This window comes from Lonchura striata, chromosome 3, assembly GCF_050655825.1.
Source record: "Lonchura striata isolate lonStrDom1 chromosome 3, ASM5065582v1, whole genome shotgun sequence".
NCBI classification, from domain to species: domain Eukaryota; kingdom Metazoa; phylum Chordata; class Aves; order Passeriformes; family Estrildidae; genus Lonchura; species Lonchura striata.
The window spans coordinates 68771892-68790037 of NC_140705.1; the positions used below are offsets into that span (position 1 = coordinate 68771892).

The 18146-nt window shown below is 38.4% G+C and overlaps 1 protein-coding gene across 2 annotated transcripts in view; it reads left to right on the forward strand.

The window, feature by feature from the left end:
- Positions 1–17109, forward strand: part of NID1 (nidogen 1) — a 42658-nt gene extending 25549 nt beyond the window's left edge. For both annotated transcript variants that reach the window (XM_085575424.1, XM_021527091.3), the window contains exons 13-20: positions 3368–3592; positions 4199–4371; positions 6331–6457; positions 9925–10096; positions 10892–11049; positions 12346–12469; positions 13679–13791; positions 15244–17109. In XM_085575424.1, the coding sequence (XP_085431550.1) occupies positions 3368–3592; positions 4199–4371; positions 6331–6457; positions 9925–10096; positions 10892–11049; positions 12346–12469; positions 13679–13791; positions 15244–15365 (1214 nt within the window). In that variant the 3' untranslated portion in view covers positions 15366–17109. The remainder of the gene's footprint in view (positions 1–3367; positions 3593–4198; positions 4372–6330; positions 6458–9924; positions 10097–10891; positions 11050–12345; positions 12470–13678; positions 13792–15243) is intronic.
- The last annotated feature ends 1037 nt before the right edge of the window (positions 17110–18146 follow it).

Genomic DNA, 18146 nt, shown 5'->3' on the forward strand with positions numbered 1-18146 from the left:
TTGTTAATGAAAAACTGATGTCCCCCCTGCTTTTTTTCATCACTAATAATTACCTAGGTCCTGCTTTCACTGGTTGTTTAATCTCTGGCAGAATGAACTAATCCTGGTGTAACGACATGATCATTTGCATAACCTTTCAAATATGGGTTCCAAGAATGGTGAGAACCTCCTGAAAATCAGGGCCAGTTATCCCTGTATATGGAGCCTTGAAACAGGCGTGGCTTGTTTTCTATTTGCTACAATCAGGTGCAGTAGTAGATGTAGCAGCACCATTATAGCAGGTAGATGTTGTTTGCTCTTTTCACTACCTGTTGTATTTAATGGACTTTTTCTTCATGACAATCACATGATCAGAGGACTCTCCTAATGCTAATTGTTCTATGTCTTTGAAGAGTCTTGACTGGATGAAATACTACAGTACTTATGTTAAAGGCAGGCTGACTAAGAAACCACCTTTAGGCTGCTGTAGTGAAGGAAATTTTCTGGCTCTTATGTTTGTGTCTGGATGCTGGCTTAAGAAGTAGCCCTTGTGCTGCCTAAATATGTGCCCTTTCATACTCATTTTGCCTAGCTTGTGCTGTTAGCTCATCAGGGCAGGAAATGTGCTTTATTTATTGTGTCAATCTCATCTTTCAAACTCTGCCATAGCTAGACTAATTTTAGAGAGTTAATCCAGTTTAAAACTTGCAAAATCAGAGCATCTTCTCCTAACCTCACTGAGTAAAAGGTATGGCAGTATAAACAGTGTAAGCAGATTATTTATCCTAACCCACTGTCATCTGTATCCAATATTATTGTGCCTTCACCAGAACACTGGACTAGGTTTCAACTCACATTTCTTTAGGTGCCTCTAAACTGTAAGCATAGTAATCCTGGCCATGATTCAGGGGTAAGAAGGAAGAAATGGAGAAAGGATTCCAAATGCTTGGTTGAGCTGTTCTTTAGTTTAGTAACTTGTTTGGTTTATAAGTTTTAATACTGGTTAAATTCATATTAGGGAGTCAAAACAGTGTTGAAAGATGGGTTAAAATTATTGAGTCAGCACAGATGAACATGGTAACTCTGACTTTATTTCTTTTCAGAATGTCTGTTTGACATAGCTTACTAACTGTACTTGATACTGTATATAAAGTGATCACTAGTATAAGGGGTTTTCATGAGCAAAGAAGTAGTAAACTACACATTTATTCCTAAAAGTGAGTGCCAATAGAGTATTTGCAAATATTTTTATGCAAGTAAAAATTTAGCATTGATGGATTTTTTTAGAAAGAACCAATCATATGCTCTGCCTTCTAGAAATTCAATACTAATTTTGATTTTTTTGACAAGTCTCTTGACTTTAGTTGCTATGTGCAGAAGCAGACCATTTGTGAGAATGGTCTTGATCACTGCAAGATAAGTTCTCTTAAAAAAATACAATCGGAATTCCTGAGTAAAATCTGCAGATATTATTGTGAATATTGTCTTGAAATTAGAATAGACATTGATATTTCAAGGCACCAACAACACTAATATATTTTATGTGTAACCACTGGATCCTATCTGGGAGTGTATACACCCTCCTTTCCATAAGTCATATAGAATATTGATTAAAAAACTGTAACCTGTTGGCATATACCCTATTTTTATGAGTTTCTGATGCAAAGAAGAAAAGTAACAGTTTCTAATTTTTTTCTTGCATCCTACTGAGGAGGAGTTAATAGTGTTTCTCAAAGCTGATAGGAATGAAATAATTAATTTTTTTCTGCACTGGACAAAACTATGTGTGGGGGTAGTTTACCAGTACTTGATGTTCCCCCTGCTTTCTCCCGTGAACAGTGCCTATAAATGAGAGTATAAAATAAAAAAACCTGTGGCAAAGCCATCTGTTTACCTGCATACTGCATAGGACACTGAATACATGAAAACAAAATCTGAGACAGATAATGAAAGCTTTCCTACAAGATCTGGTTTTGTAGGTTGATTCAAGGCTCTCCACCACCCACGTTAAAACCAATGCCAAATATTGCAGTTGTTCAGTGAGCTGTTCTCCAGTCATTTATATTTCTCTAATTATGTCCAGGTGTATGAAACTTGTCCAAAGCTTTTTCTTGCATAACTAGTTTAAATATCAATAAAAACCCTTCCTTCTTTTTACAGAACAGAGATTTACACCACAACAGTCTGTAGATGCATGGGATTAGCTTTTTGCTCAGCTAGGGTCAGTCTAGTCTGAGCCACACAAAACTAATCCTGTCCTAATCTTGGCAGTGTAAAAACAAGGAAAGGAGTAAATGGAAGTGTAGTGTTAATGGCTCTTCGGCAGACAGTTTGTGCTAAGTATTTCTAAATGTCTGTAGAAATCATTGACAGGGAAAGGGTACTCTTCCATAACTACATCTTCCTCTCCTCTCCTCTCAAGTGTATGCTAAAACCAAGCCAGATTTCTTTGTCTGGAGAAGGAAATATAATATTTTTTTGTATTCTTTTAATTTCATTATGTTCTTTGGCTTCTAGAAGATGTGTTGATCCAGATGACTTTCCCACCTGCATGATAGATATTATAATAAGAAGGTGTACATTTTATTTCAGACCATTTAGTAAAACTAAAACATAAAGAGCTGGATCTCTGAATGTCCTGATCTGACATCTGAAAAGTTTCTTTCCTCTGTAGTCTCTGCAGTAATATATATGCATGTGATGTAGCCAGTGTGCGTGGTATGTTTCTCCATCCTTCACCAGACAGTGGACTAGATGCTCCTGCAATTTCTTTCTTAGATCTAGAAGAATTGAGTGCTCAAACTTCATAACCAAACTTTAAAGACCTAACATAGATCATAGCAATTAATTGCTTCACCTCCTAAGATCTTCAGAGGATTTGGCATCTGCCTCATGTTGTGGTTTTCTCTTGTGGCTTTGAAGGAAATCTCAACTTTTAGCATTACAAAAAAACCTTCAGCAGCTGTAGGGTCTGTCAAATTAGTCACATTTTAAAGCCCATGGATAATTGCCAGTAAGTAGACTTCAGGGTCAAAAGTCAGACAGAATGTTCTTGCTCATTTGCTTCAAGGAGAACAACCAAGTTTTCCAGCTCCTGTTTATGACCTTTCAGTGATGGAAGATGCAGGGGACTTGTTCTCTTATAAACTAGGCAGTGAGAGATAAAATAAGTTTAAGGCACATATGTCACACTTACATAGGGCAGACTTGTTGAAGCTGTTCTGAAGTCACATGCCTTCAATGTTTGGAACAGTGTCATGCTCCACTAGAGGTAAGAATTCTTGTGTACAGGGGGTCAGTAGATGTTAACTGTTAATGGACTGTAGTTATTAGCTAAAGCAGAAATGTTCACTGGGGTTTGTTTTGTTCTGTTCATTGTTTTCCCCAGAAGCAGAAAAGACCAAATGCCAGCATGAACGTGAAGCAGCTCTTGGCAGTGGAGGTGCTTTCTTCCCAAGGGGTGTAAGAGCTGGTCACTTCATTCCCCAGTGTGATGAGCATGGGAATTACCTACCCACTCAGTGCCATGCTGGCAGTGGATATTGCTGGTGTGTGGATAGGGATGGAAATGAGATTGATGGCACCAGAAGCGGTCCAGGAGTTCGACCACCATGTAAGTGGCTGAAGTAGTTGTTTCTTGTTGGTATCTCTGTCTGAGTGCACCATCTCCCAAATGTGGGGTTTAGTCCTTCCATGAGCTACAGCACTGACTTGGAGCAATGCAGATTTCTGCTGTCTTATGCTCTTCAGTGATCCCAGCATACACTTTTCCTTCAGCCAGGGTACCTGTACAGCTCTGGTAAGCTTCTGAACAAGAAAGTTTTCTAGCTTTTTCCTTGCCTTGAAACAGTGAGAGGCCCAGATAGTCTCTGCCTTCTGGGAGCTGTAACAGCTGACTTGCCTCAGGAAATGAAGGATGTTCTTCCTACGACTTCCTCACTTCAGCTGCAAAATAAGATAGATTTTTCTAAACATTTGAAGTAAAGAACAATTGCAGAGGCAAACATGAAAAGACCTATTATGTCAATTGCTCCTTCTCTGTCAACCAAGAGGAAGATTTTGGAAGCTTTTTGCATCTGATTGTAGTTATTGATGTTTGCTTATAGGGCTGCTTCCTTCTAAAAATTCTGACTGTAATTGTGTCTCTGCAGATAATAAGGAGCCTTGTTGTGCTGCACAAACTAATTTTTTGCCCATCTCTTTCTTCTCTATTTACAAGGTCTGAGCACAGCCACTCCCCCTGTTGTTGTTGGGCCCTCTGTTCGACCAGACACGGTACCTCTGCCACCAGGAACACACTTGCTTTTTGCCCAAAGTGGTAAAATTGAACATGTTCCACTAGAGGGAAATAATATGAAGAAAAATGGTGCAAAAGCACTCTTGCATATTCCAGTAAGTAATTTACTATGCTAAGTCCATGTTTTTTAGAAGATTCCTGACAAAAATGAAAGCTGCTGTTTGTCTGCATACCTCAATTATTTAAGTAGAAAACACAATTTTTACTCTTCATTAAAATTTCAGTATCCCACCAATTTGATACTGAAAATTCCTGACCTGACTAGTCAAAAATCTTAAACTTAAGGTATGCAACAAGTAATTGTTTCCTTTTAAAGAATGGCTCACAATAGATCACAAGACAAAAATCTAATTTCATGTGCCTCCAGCAGCTCTTCATATAAACTACTGTCTGTTCATACTTCTATTAAATTTCTGACTCTGGTATAAATGTTTAGGAGATGTACAATATCAGTAGATAGAGATTTTTTCCCCTTTTTTCCTTTCCTACTCCCTCAATGTTTTTTCCTAAGTCTTAATCTATTCCTGTTTTTTTTTCAGTCAGTTCTCTCCACTTCTTGGCTACACATATATTTTTCTTTCTTCTTTTTTTTTTTGCTTCCTTCTTCATGTGTAAGCCCAGTGGGTGGTAGATCTTTTTCCCATGCTTCTTACTACTGTCTTGAGAATCTTTTTTCCTAGAAAATTAATTCCTGATACTGAGAACCTCTCTTTTCCACCACCTGTGTCACATGCCAGCCCTTTGCAGTGGCAGTTTCATCGCATTCATTTCTTTTGCCCAAGGCCTAGGATTTCTGGTTTCATTCCAGTGTTGCTTTATTTAGAATAGATGTCAATGTCAAGTAGCATGCTGATTTCCTTTTTTTTTTCCTCATATATTATAACGAGCAGTTACTAAATCAAATACTGGCTAAATTACACACACTCACTTCATTAAATAGTACCATAAATTGCTGTGATGTAAGGGCAAATCAGCTTTGTCCCTTTATAAAGTGCTGCTGCACTTTAAAAAACATCTAAAAAAGTAAAAAGTCTGAAGGTGATATGATTCTGAATACATGTCACATAGTCTCATTATTTACTTGATCTAACTTTAATTAATTAATTAGAAGTATTTTGAGGAAAGAACTTCCAGGAGATAAGATGCAATTCTTTCTAGAAACTTCCAATTAAATGGAAACTTTCAGTCTCTGCTAGCATTTTTGACTTCGTATTATCTGTGTTGTGTATTTGCAAAGTGTTTATAAAGGTGTTTATACTGTTTTGTAACCCACAGAATTAATGTACAATGATGAATAAGTGCATCTGTTTTAATTCATGGGTTTGGAACATCTTTCTAAGAAGCTGTGTTGCAAAAGCAGAGCAGTGACAGTCTTGGGAATCCATGTACAATTGTTGCTTTACCCTGATACTCCCTTTGATTTGCCTGGGGGAGGGAGTTTGAACTCTAAACCTAAACTCTAGTCCTGTCTTCTTTCTGCCTGAAAAATTGCATTTAAATGTTTCTTGTTACTGAGCACATTGTTTCCACCACAATGATTTACGCAGTACTTGTTTAAGCTAACTTTTATTTTAAAATCTTACTTTGCTAGAACTTTTTAGATTCCAATGGTGCTACATAGGAAGTGTAGCCTTAATTCATGATTTGGATGTCAGTGTAAGTCAGATTTGATGGAAGTCATTATTCCCCCTTAAAGGGAAAGAATGAGAGGAAAAAGGTACATGAAGCGGCAACACAGTAAAATGTCAACATGAACTTTTTTTAGATGGGTATGCAGATGAAGCTGTAGAAGTTGAACAAACTTTTCAGTACTAATATCTCCAATGCTTCTTTGAGATAATGATGAATGATCTCTGCTAATTAAAAGGGACTTTTAACTGAAAGTATTTTTCTAAGATATTTGACAGTGATTTTCTTAGCCTCTCCTCCCCTTTTCCTACCTTTCCTCAAGAATTTTATTTCTTCAAGCTTGAAACTTAAAAGCATAAGTTATTGCTGCTGATGAGTAACTGTTGTTTATCCTAAGCTGATCTAACTTGCCTGTTGTCCAACAGGACAAAGTTGTTATTGGAGTTGCTTATGACTGCGTGGACAAGATGGTTTATTGGACAGACATCAGTGGCCCTTCGATCAGCAGGGCCAGCCTGCATGGTGGGGAGCCAACAACCATAATCAAAACAGGTAACAGCACAAAAGTCTTTCTCTAGGAGTGGTATGAGACTTGAATTTAGTAATATGTACTTCCTAGGTATTGTCTGAGTTGACTCAGAGCTGTGTTTATATAGTAACATGGTATACTATCAGGGGGTGTCTTTGATTTTTGTTATGGAAAGCAAGTTAGGTGCTGGATAGCTGAGATTTTGTGACATGTAGTATTTTTTTTTTTTCTCTCCGGAACTCTACCTGTTAGCTGTCTGCTCTGCTGAGAAAGGACTGGTGAGCATGGAGGCTGAAGAGAACTCCTGCTCTCTCTTCCTTTGGCTTGGGGATCAAACAGCTGAAGAGTTGTTAGAAAACATTTCAGCTGTGGCTTTCCCATGCCTGCTACTCAAGTGAACATGGAAAGTAGTAAAGCCACCTTGTTTGATTTTTACCCTTTGTAGTTGTCCAAGGATTTGAGCATTGGTAATGGTAATGGTGGTAATGTGGAGTTAATGCTTATCCAGTTTTCATCTTGTTCTTACAGTCTTTCCTTCAAGACTGCTGCTATTGCACTCCATGTTAATATTCATTAGAAGGGTTAAGTGCAAGCCCATGCATCTTGGATGTTAAACCCTTTTATTTCATGGAAAGGGCTAAGGGGAAGGACAGGTTTAGAGAACAAAGTGAGTGGCTAGGGGAGATGTCATTAAAAAGAAATGCATAGCAAAAGTAGCTGGAGGCACATTTTAAACACTAGTGCCCTCAAGATCCTAGAACACTTGTGAAGGCAAGATACTGGAAGAGGTCACCTTTGCTTTGAATCCTTTGCAGACATTGTTACAAAAACTTGTGAAATTTATTTTAGAAAAATGATCAGCCAGGTATAAAACTCTACAATAAATTTGGTTTGGTTTTCTTTGGATGTGTAGAGAATCACTGCCTGAATTTTGTGCTTTGGAATAGTCAATTGTGGGACTCCATTCTTTTAGGGACAGCAGACAGATGGGGTGGCTTGGATCCTACCATTGTCCTAGGAAGGAGAAAGGGGGAGTTTAAGGCCATCTATAGCAGTCAGAGACCCTGCAAGGCCTCCCTGGTGGTCACTCACCTAAGACAAGAAATGCCTAATCACAATGACTGGACCAAAGAAGCCCCTCTTTGACATTTTAATAAGGATTCAGATCAAAGTAATAATGAATATTCCGCATTTGAATGGATATCTTCTTTGTGGGCCAAAACTGAAACTTTCAAATTTCAAACTTTCAAATGAAATAGGAAAAGGCCTCCCCCTCAGAAGACTTAGGAGAATTTTTTTGTTTCATTTTGATCTTTGCCTTCTTCCTCCTGTGAGCTCCAGCTGCTTTCTTCAGTTCATGCGTATTTTTGTGGAATGTACTACATTTTTGGCTGTTTCTTTTTAAAGCTCTTGTGATCCAAGTTGTGCTGCTTTTCAGAAACACTGTTTAATTGTGGAGCCCCATCCAGTTCTCCTTTATCCCTGCAGCTGTGGAGGCTGTGGAGGCTTTCTTAGCCCTGCAGCTGTGGCAGTAGGTTAGGAAGCAGAGCTTTCCCTGCTTTAAAGTAATTGCTTAAAGTCTTATTGGCTGTGTATGTCTGTACAAACCTGCCCTCAGGGACAGAGCCTCTGACTGTATCAGGCTTGATGACAATATAGCAAGAACATATTTGTGCTTCTGGAAAGACTGGTGATAAATGAAGCTTTGAAATATTCCCTTACCCCTCCCTCCATGGGGGATAGTGTTTTCTGGCTCATTATCAACTACACAGAAGGGACATTTACTTTAGACTTCTCTAAATCTTCTAACATATGGCTGACATAAGGAAATTGAAACAAGGAAACTAGTCAGGGAGCAGGGGCTCTTGGGAATCAATGACAGCAAACCTTTTGCCTGCTACTGTCTTGTTTCCTAAAAGACTCTGGGAGCTCCTCCATTACCATTTAGTCAGTAATCTTCTGATCCCAGACACTGGGCACTGTTGCTGCCGTCACCTCAAGAGGAGGCCATCCTCAGCAGACGCTGCCACTGGCAAGGAAAAAGTAAGAACATTTGAGGGTCTGAAGTATACATGAGGTGGTTTATTGCAGCTGACAGGCTTAGCTTCACAGAAGCACTTAGAGAAATAAAGGAGTAATGTGAAATCAGTGTATCTGAGTCAAAGTGTGCCCAAGAGCCCTCAGGGGGCATAAAAAATGCCTGATTAACATTTACTTTCTTGCCCATCACCCCTTCCATCCGGCCATGAGCTGTGAGTCAGAAACAATGAAATGCATCATGTTTGTTCCTTTCCACCTCTTCAGAAATTAATATAAACTTAAAATGCCATGTGTGCAGATAAAGTGTAATCCACTGGAGTGGGAGAGCAGAGGATGCTTGAACTGTTGTGCAATTGTTACAGCAATATCACAATAGCAAAATCTAGAGAGTCCTATGTTCTAACATCCGGAGCCAAATGCCTTTTCGCCAGAAAGGTTGCTTGTGTCACATAATGTTTGTTTAATGGCTGTCAGTGAATAAACCCAAGAATTAAAAGAAGTCTAATACATTCCATTCTGTGTGTGGATCAGCATTTGAAAGGTGCTTTTTTTCAACATCTGGCTGGTTTAAAGGGTCACTTTTCCTCTTTTGGGGAGTGACCATGTACAATTCTTTCCTCTTCTTTTGGAACTGAAATTGAATGAAAATAGACTTTTTTTTGTAACTTGTCTTTGGCTTCCTTAAATTCCTCATGGTCTGCCTGCTTTTTTTTCAATGGAGCCTTGATAAAAACAGAGCAGTTTCTCATAGTGGCTGAATTAAGCTTTATACATTTTTTTTCTGCGTTCTGCACCCAAGTTAGAAATTACTAATGCTAGAGCAGTAAGGTCATTATCTGCTATTTCCTGTTGCTTTTGGAACAACTAATTGTCCAAGGAAAACTGTGCTCATGCAGTACTAAACTGTGTTCCAAAAAGAACAGCTCTGCAAAAACAAAGAACTAGATCTAGATGGCATCAGTTAGTTAATGTCATCGTCTCTAGCATTTAGAATTTTATTTTGTTTAATTGTTGCCTCACTTAGCATAAATTCAGTTGTCAGAGGAGTGCTGTGTATGCCAGTACTAAGGAAGGAGAAACATTAAGGGTTATAAAATCCATTTTATGGCCTTCTAAGTATGGTAGAATAAGATTTTGACACTATCTGCTATTCCTTTTCTGTTATAAACTCCTATGTTTGCCCCTGCATGTACAGTTTCTATGTGTGGTGAGTTTGTTCCGCATGGAACTTTTCATTTTATGCCTTTATGAGAGTTTTGTGTATTTAAACTTTGAAGTAAAATGCATGTTCCTCTTCTGAGTGATATAAAGTAGTTTTTGTTGGACCACAGCCAGAACACTGAAGAAAACTTATCTCTCTTAAAGGCTATCGTTATGGAGCACTGAGGCTAACAGAGTGTATTGGGAATAAATATAATGGCTAGGAATGTTTGTCTCTGTTCTCCTGCAGACTTGGGAAGTCCTGAAGGGATAGCTGTAGATCATCTAGGTCGCAACATCTTCTGGACTGACTCTCAACTGGATAGAATAGAAGTGGCCAGGCTGGACGGGCGCCAGCGTCGCATCCTTTTTGACACTGGCTTGGTGAACCCCAGAGCAATTGTCGTGGATCCTGTGAGAGGGTATGAATGTGTTGTCAAGAAACACATACAAAGCTTTATTTTATTTATCTGGTTATTTAATGAACAGTGTTCCACACAGAACCCCAGTGATGGAGTAAGGCTCTGGGTTCAGGTCAGGCATCATGGATTAAGCTTAGGTCAAGCATCATGGACTTCCATCTTATAGTAAATTTTGTGTGTGTGTGTTAAGGAGCATACAACATGGGTGCCATTGAGGGACCATGCAAATTCGCAGGCACAGAATGTCCACCCAAGGAAAAATATCCTATCACTAAAAAGTGGCTATTAATTGTAAAACATCAGAGAGTTAATGGCCCTCTCTTGGGATCTCTGCTGAGGAAAAACTACTCTGGTTCCACTGGGTGTTGCTTTCATGGTATGCTGAAAATAAAAATATTATTTCAAATGGGTCCCAAATGTATGCCAAATACTCTTGCTTTAGCCTGAGCAGACATGATGGGAAGTGAGATGAAGAACTTGAAATGTAGATGTAGATTTTGAATGACCCTCAGAACTGTTGAAATATAGGTATTTTTGGCTAGCATAAGCTAACCAATGGAAGTAAAGCATTTCTTCTTATGTCTGTGCTTGCTCCTTTTGTTTTTAATGGAAGTATATTTGCTCCATTTTTACTACACTTTTTTGACTTCTATATCAAAGTGCAATATGGCCCTTCTTATTTATTTAAATTATTTAGGGCTGTGTATTACTTTTGTGTTCTTAGCATTTTCTTAATTACAACAGTCTTTTGAGATAAGTCCCTGTCTCAACTCTAGCCTTTTTCTTCTTCCTAAGAAATTTGTACTGGACTGACTGGAACAGAGAAGCTCCTAAAATTGAAACTTCATACATGGATGGCACAAACAGAAGAATTCTTGTTAAAGATGATCTTGGGTTACCAAATGGACTGACATTTGATCCTTATTCCTCAATGCTGTGCTGGGTAGATGCAGGTAAAGGAGGGCTAAAATATTTCTTCGTAATAGTAATAGTGTAAGTATGTCCAGTCCTGAAATGATGCTCAGACATAGCTTTTGGCTTTAATGATTTATTCATTGCTATTCACATGAGACTGTGTGCAGGCTGAAGGATTTCAATTCTGATCACAAAACCTTCTAGGAATGCAACAGATTTATGTCTGTGTGTCTTGTATGTGGCTGTTTTATTAGGTGGTGCTTAGGGCATTGTAGAAGTTGTTGGTTTATGACTAGGGAAAACCACAGATTTATCTAATCTGCTTTACAGAATGTTGTCCTGGCACTATTGTTTTAAGGCCTGTAACCTGAGGCCAAGTCTGGCTTATATTTGACAGAAGTCTTGAAAAAGCAATGCACCCAAAAGATCAAGGGATCAAAGTTCTGCCACAAACCCATTGTTAGTTTTGTGACAGTGGGTGGGGTGGAAGTGTGCTTTTAATTCTCATTTAATTTTTATCTTTTGGCATCTTGCTGTCTTTCACCCTGTATACTCTAGCAGGGATGTCTTCCTGTGGAGGTGCTTTTACACTTCAAGTCACCTTTCAAATTTTGGATAAATTAAAATGGCCAGGCTCTCTTTTTCACTGTAAAACACCTTCTCCAATCTTCAAATGTATCTTCTTCTGCTATCTCTAGTTACTTTTTCTCTCTTCCTGTCTTGTTCTCACATTTGCATCTTCTCCTTTTTTGGTCTATTTCTGAAACACATTACTTAGGAAAAACCTACAGGTGTTTACATCCATTAGCAGTGTTCCCAGCCTGTAGTGGCTTTAATGGTAGACCCTTTTGCACCCTATTTGCATCTATGAATTAGATGTTCTTTCTGCAGTCTCACCTTCATGGTTCAATCCAGCAAACATTTCAAGAACATGCTCACCAAACAAACTTTGCAGAAATGTCTTCCAGAGCAGGTGGAACCAGTTAACGGTTGAAGTATCCCTCCAGAATGGAGGAGGCCTTCTATCAATTTCCACACCAGCCCAAGGATTCTGGAATCCATAGCAGGAATCTCAGTTTGTGAGCATTGGCCATGGCAGCCTGGGACTTTAACTTTGGTGGTGTGCTGAGTAGCATTAGCATCAGCGTATTTATCCATTCAATTTTCGGCACATGTACACATGTGACATGGAGGAAGGCTTTGACTAAGCAGCAAACTAAAAGATTTCCAGGAATTTCTACCCTGTTCATGTTTGCATATTTGTGCTTGTGTTTCATCCCTGATGAGAGCTCTCTTGTTCTGATTCAAAGGCTTAATTGTTTCACTACATCCAGGTACCAAGAGGCTGGAATGCATGAACCCTAATCAGCTTGGTAGACGAAAGATTATTGAAGGAATTCAGTATCCTTTTGGCGTTACAAGCTATGGGAAGAATTTATACTATACAGACTGGAGAAGGTATGTTATCTGCTAAAGGAATTATGGAGTACTTTCATCTTTTTTTTTTTCTCCCCGGTAGAAACTGAAGTATATACCACATTTCTCAAGCCTGACCTCTCACACATTCCTGTTTTGTTGCTTTCCTGGCAATAGCTGATGCAGGGTGGAGTGGATATGTAGAGTTGACCTATTAATGCTGCCAGTTAACTGAGTTTTCACTTTTTAGCACAGTGATTTGTCCTTCAATAAAATGCTTTTAACACTGAACATTCTTGGGAAAGGAGTGGGCAGTAACTTTTTTCTCTTACAGCAGATGCATTGTAGAGGGCAGACATTTCATCACTCTTGGCTTTCTATGCCCTATATTATATGAATGTTCAATCAAAAATAAGGGGGGAAAAAAAGCATTCACTATCTTGATGACACTTTCTTTATTGCAAATGCTCTAAAATGTTGCCATATGAACAAGACTTAGAGGTTTACTTTAACTTCTGGGAAAAAATCCAGTCCCTGCATTTTAAAATAAATATTTTTACTTGATGTAAATGGCTTTATGAGCTCTATCAGCAAAGTCTTACCCAAATGCCTCTATCAATTGCAGCAGCAGTAGCTATTACTGTGTGTGAGAGTTTCCAAGTTAGAAACTAACCTCTGGGAAGTGCTATTCTAGAACAAGCTTGAGGAACAACATGCTACGAGTGTGTCACTCAACTGTCCTTTTATACTTAGGAAGGAAGGATTGCTTATGACTAGCTATATTCCTTCTGGAGATCAGGCTCCACCTAAAATACATCATTGTCCACAATTGTTATAATAGCTGCGATGTCAGCTATACCACAATACTTGTCAGGGGGCAGAATGTGAAAATTGTACCATAACTACCAACACATGCATCCCTCCTGTAGAGGGACAGTGTCCAGAACTGGAAGTACCTTCAAAATTATTCAGGTTTCTCCTTTATAAATTTCTTAGCTGCCTAGAATGAAAGTCATAACATACTAAGTTTGTCCAGGAAAGGTGATGACTTGGAGGATTTTACTTCTGGTATCTCTTCCTAATGTAAAAAAAAGAAGCAACTTCTAATTTTCTCCATGTTTGGTTTTGTTTTGGTTTTTTTTTTGACTGGTTGGTTGGGGTTTTTTGGGAGGTTTTTTTTTGTGTTGTTTTGTTTTCCCCCATACTTTCACCCTCATCTCACTTCTGTATATTTTCTTCTGCATGTGGTAGGGATGCTGTTGTAGCAGTGGATCGTACGATCTCATTAGAAAATGATAACTTCCAGCCTCACAAGCGCTCACGACTCTATGGAATCACCACAGCCTTTGCTCAGTGCCCAGGAGGTAATCCAGATGATTCTTGTGTTTTTCCAGCTGTGTAACACCTTACTGTCTAAAAGAACTTAGTAGCAGCTCCCATTTATAAGCTGCTAACTGATTTGGGTAGTGAAGATTTAGGTTAGTGCTTAAATTTCTGTTTAGTAAGAAATTAAAAGCCCCCTAGTTGCTTTTCCATAAAAGCAATTGTTTTAGTTGCCACGTGAAACCAAAACTGGTAGGGGAGAAGGCAAAAGCATGTGTATGATTAAGATGGGCATCTAGAAATGCTAATGTATCATCTCCTAAATTGAATGCTATATTCATAGCTAGGGCCTTATTATTCATTTATTAAGTTTAAACTACAGAAATATTATGGTCTTTCAGATGTCTTTAATGACATCTAGTGTTTTTCAAAACGAAATGTTCAGAAAACAGCAGGTGGTAGAGTGGCTGGACTGAGCTGGCCCTTTTGCTTTGTTGAATGTGAAGTTTTCCAGATATGCTATTGAAAAGAGGAAGAGAGGAAGCTAATATCCATGAAATATAATTTTCTTTTTGTGAAGCAGTTGTGTGTTCTTGGCAAATCACAGGAGAAGCATTTGCTGGTTTTTATTCCAATATGGCTGGAATTATAGGAGTTGTGCTATTTTTACTTTGGGACTATAAAAAATCCTTAGGATAGTTTCTCTTCAAATTACTTAACATATGCAATAACAATTTAGTGGAAGTTCTGGCTCAGAGCTTAAAAATACATATGTCATAATTAAGAAATCAGTTATATTGTTATTACTAGTTCATTCACTGATCTATTTTGGTAGGCAGTGCAAAATTTAACAATATTGTGTGCTCTGACTATATTCTTATACCTATAATCCTATACCTATAAACTTCTGATTATACCTATAATCAAAATATTTGTGTAATTTCTTTCTATGTCTTATGCCTATTTCAAGTGATTTTCTGGATGGATGCCTTTCCTCTCTTATCCCCTGGTTCTAGCACTGGCTTCTCTTTCATTTCACTCTAATGTTAACATTTTCCCAACCACCCAATTCATTTTTGTTTGTTTGTTTTCATGGATCATTCCTCTGTCTTTGTGCAGCTGGTATTTGAAGAAGATGTTTTGGACTTTGTCCCCACCTTGCACTTCTCTATTTATTCACTCACTTCTCTTCATTCTAGTATCTGTGACCATGTGGTCAGCTTTGAAGCGTATTTTAGGAACAGCCCACTTGATTCATGTTGCCTCTTTCACTCTGATATCTTGATCTTTCTTTCATGTGAATGTCAAGTTGACACAAGGGATACAGTGACTCTTATCTCCCCAAAGCATAATTTTTTTCCACTCCTAATCTCATTATGGCTTCTTTCCCTAATGTAGCCATAAATCTTAATGTCTCTTGTATGTGTTTATTTCAGATTTTATGGTGGGTTTGCATTTGTTTTTCTCTCAGGTTTTTCATCTTTTTTTTCCAGGCCATAACTACTGTACGGTGAATAATGGTGGCTGTACTCACCTCTGCTTGGCTACCCCGGGAGGCCGTACTTGCCGCTGCCCTGACAACACAGTCGGAGTAGATTGTATAGAAAGAAACTGAGCATTAAAATAATCCTTAGAGCAGCAGACACCTTTTGGAAATGTGCTGTAAACAATTCACTCCTATCAACACAATCAGGCCCTTAAGATAAGTGCTCCATGCTGCTGACAGCAAGCCACAATGCACATATGCAGACACACACACGCACACACACACAAGCAGAGGCTGTTTTTGTAGCAGTTAAGTAAGACAGAACTGCCCAGGTTGGGTCCAACTTCACCTTATTCCTTCTAAAATTACATCTTTGCTGTTAAAGGTAAATGTGGAGGCCTTAGTTGCATCTGTCCCAGACAAGGAGGATATGTCTCTTGGCAAAATGGAAGTAACAAAACACAGAACATAGTAAAGAGAGTGGAACTACTCAAATCCTGAGACTGAATTGTACCTTGGAGTGAGCAGCAGTTTTCTGCAGAAGTGGTGTGCTTTGCCCATCATACATGTGACTGGGCTTATCTCTAGCTGAGAAACAATCAGGGGGTCCCAAGGATGAACAGATGAGGGGGAATACCCAGTAACAGCACATTCCTTCTCACTACCAGTCCTTCCACTTCAAAAACTTGAATCTCAGATTTTGACTTCTGTACTACAGAAGTACTTTATCCATGTGTTGTAAGGATTATAATTCTCACCCTGGCTCATGTGATGCTTTCCTACAGCACATGATTCGTTATAGATAATCAACATTGTTTAGTGGATATATTTGAAGTTTTTGTTAGGTTTTAAGAGATTTATCTTTCTTCTGTTTGATGTGGATTCCTGAGTAGTTCCCTAAAATCCACTTAAAAAAATTTAGATATTTTGAACAATTGCTAATAGGTCAAAGAATGGATGTTGACTCATTGAGAGACAAGTGGTTTTAAAGAGTTAGTCACATTTGTTTTCTGAGGGGTTTTAAAGGAGTATTTCTATGTTTGATTCTATAAGCCTCAAAGTGGTCTCTGAATTCTATCTTAGTAATCTTTCTTCTTTAGCTAACCATGGCCTTTTTGTAGACCATAAGAAACCATGGCAGTTAAAATCTGATTTTCAGAAATCTCACCTCTGGTTTGGTGCTTAAAAGAAAAAAAATATAGTGGTGCCCATTTATGTGCCAGTGTTCAGTAACAGCAAAAATGGTGTTCTGAAAATCAAAGTGAAGTTGATGTTTTCATCACCACCAGTAAGTTTGGAGAGGGAAAATCTAAATGCATACTTATATGTCAAATTAGCAGAATAAATCTGGAAGTGAAGTTTGATTTCCCCACTGTGGGAAGGAAGGAAGCTTGCATGCAAATCAACCTGTGTCAGGGCAAAACAGGGCTTGTTAGGCTCCTGCCAGAGCACATTTCACTGTGTGTTGTGATCAGAGCATTAAGCTAACATCCCCATTTCCTCACTCCCTCTTCAGACACAATGGTGACGGTTTTAAACAGAGCCAATTCTGAGTCTTAACAGTGTGACATCTTCCTCTTTAATTGTATATTTATCATAAAATAACAAAACATACAAATGTTTTAAAGATCTTTTTGTATAACTTTTTATAACTCTTAATTCATTCTATTCATACACTTAATCAGGTGTCTTACTGTAAATATCAAAAAGTTGTTGAAATGAAGGTGCTTGATAACTCTTTCTCCAGAAGTATTCACATATCTGGTGAAATATTAAAGTTTACACTCTGTACAGGTATCTACAGTACAGTCAATAAAAATGGTTGGTTTTTATTTTCTATAAAAAAAAATGTCATGCCTGCAGAAGGAAGTGATATATGGTGTCTCAAATATATTTTCTTGTGTTCTGGGTTTTAGCTAACTCATATCTAGTGATAGTACTCCTCTTCCAAGGTGCAGCATCATGGGGAAAAAGAGTGTTGGGGCTTAGTATTCTGGAAGCTGTAGGATACTTCAAAACAAATACATATGAGAGTGCTCAAAGAACACAGTTTCTCTGTTTAGGCTGAATCTTCTTTGCTGCTTGTAAATTCTTGTTTACCTTTGTCAAGTAAGCATAATTCAGTTATCCTGTAGTTCAGACTTCTAACGATGAAAATATAGAACAAGGACAAGAATAAAAAGGGGTAGAATTTATCCCTATGGTCAAAAATACCCTGTTACTGGGTTTCTGGGTGCTAGGGTGCTTTGCAAGGAGAATACTAATGGGATTCAAAGGGTGGCATTTGGAGTTACAGCAGGAGATTGTTGGTGATCTGTTCTGGGGTCTGCACATGGAATTGGACTGTAGGCATTGCTTTATGTCTTTTTTAAAATATGAATCAACACAATGTTTCTCTTCATGCATTATGATGGTTATTAACGTATTAACACTAGTCAGGTAATTCTATGCAAATCAGTCAGCAATTATATAGATATCAAGGAAAATATACCTCAGCAGAACTTCTAGAGTTGATGTGTGAGCTGAGTAGTCTGCAGCACAATAAGAGAAACAGTATTACTGTGGACTGAGCTTTTAGACTTGGGAACTCTGGTATCATATCTGGGAGTAGGTAGCACTAAATGAGGGGAAGCTTCAGCAGATCCATGACAGTGGTGTAGATGTGGCAGTTTGCAAAACTTTCAAAGTTTGCACAAATTCAGCATTCCAATTCCTAGAAATGAGTAACTGCTGAAGTTCCTTCAAGTTTTCTTCCCACCTTTTGTTAACTGGCTGGTCTTTAATAGCCAGCTAAGCTGCTAGTGTTTGGGGGGTTTCTGTGTGATGGCACTCCAGAGTTCCCTATTCCTGTATCTGTTTACTTTCTCATTGAGTCTTGCTAAATCTTTGGCCTCTAAAAATGATCAGTGG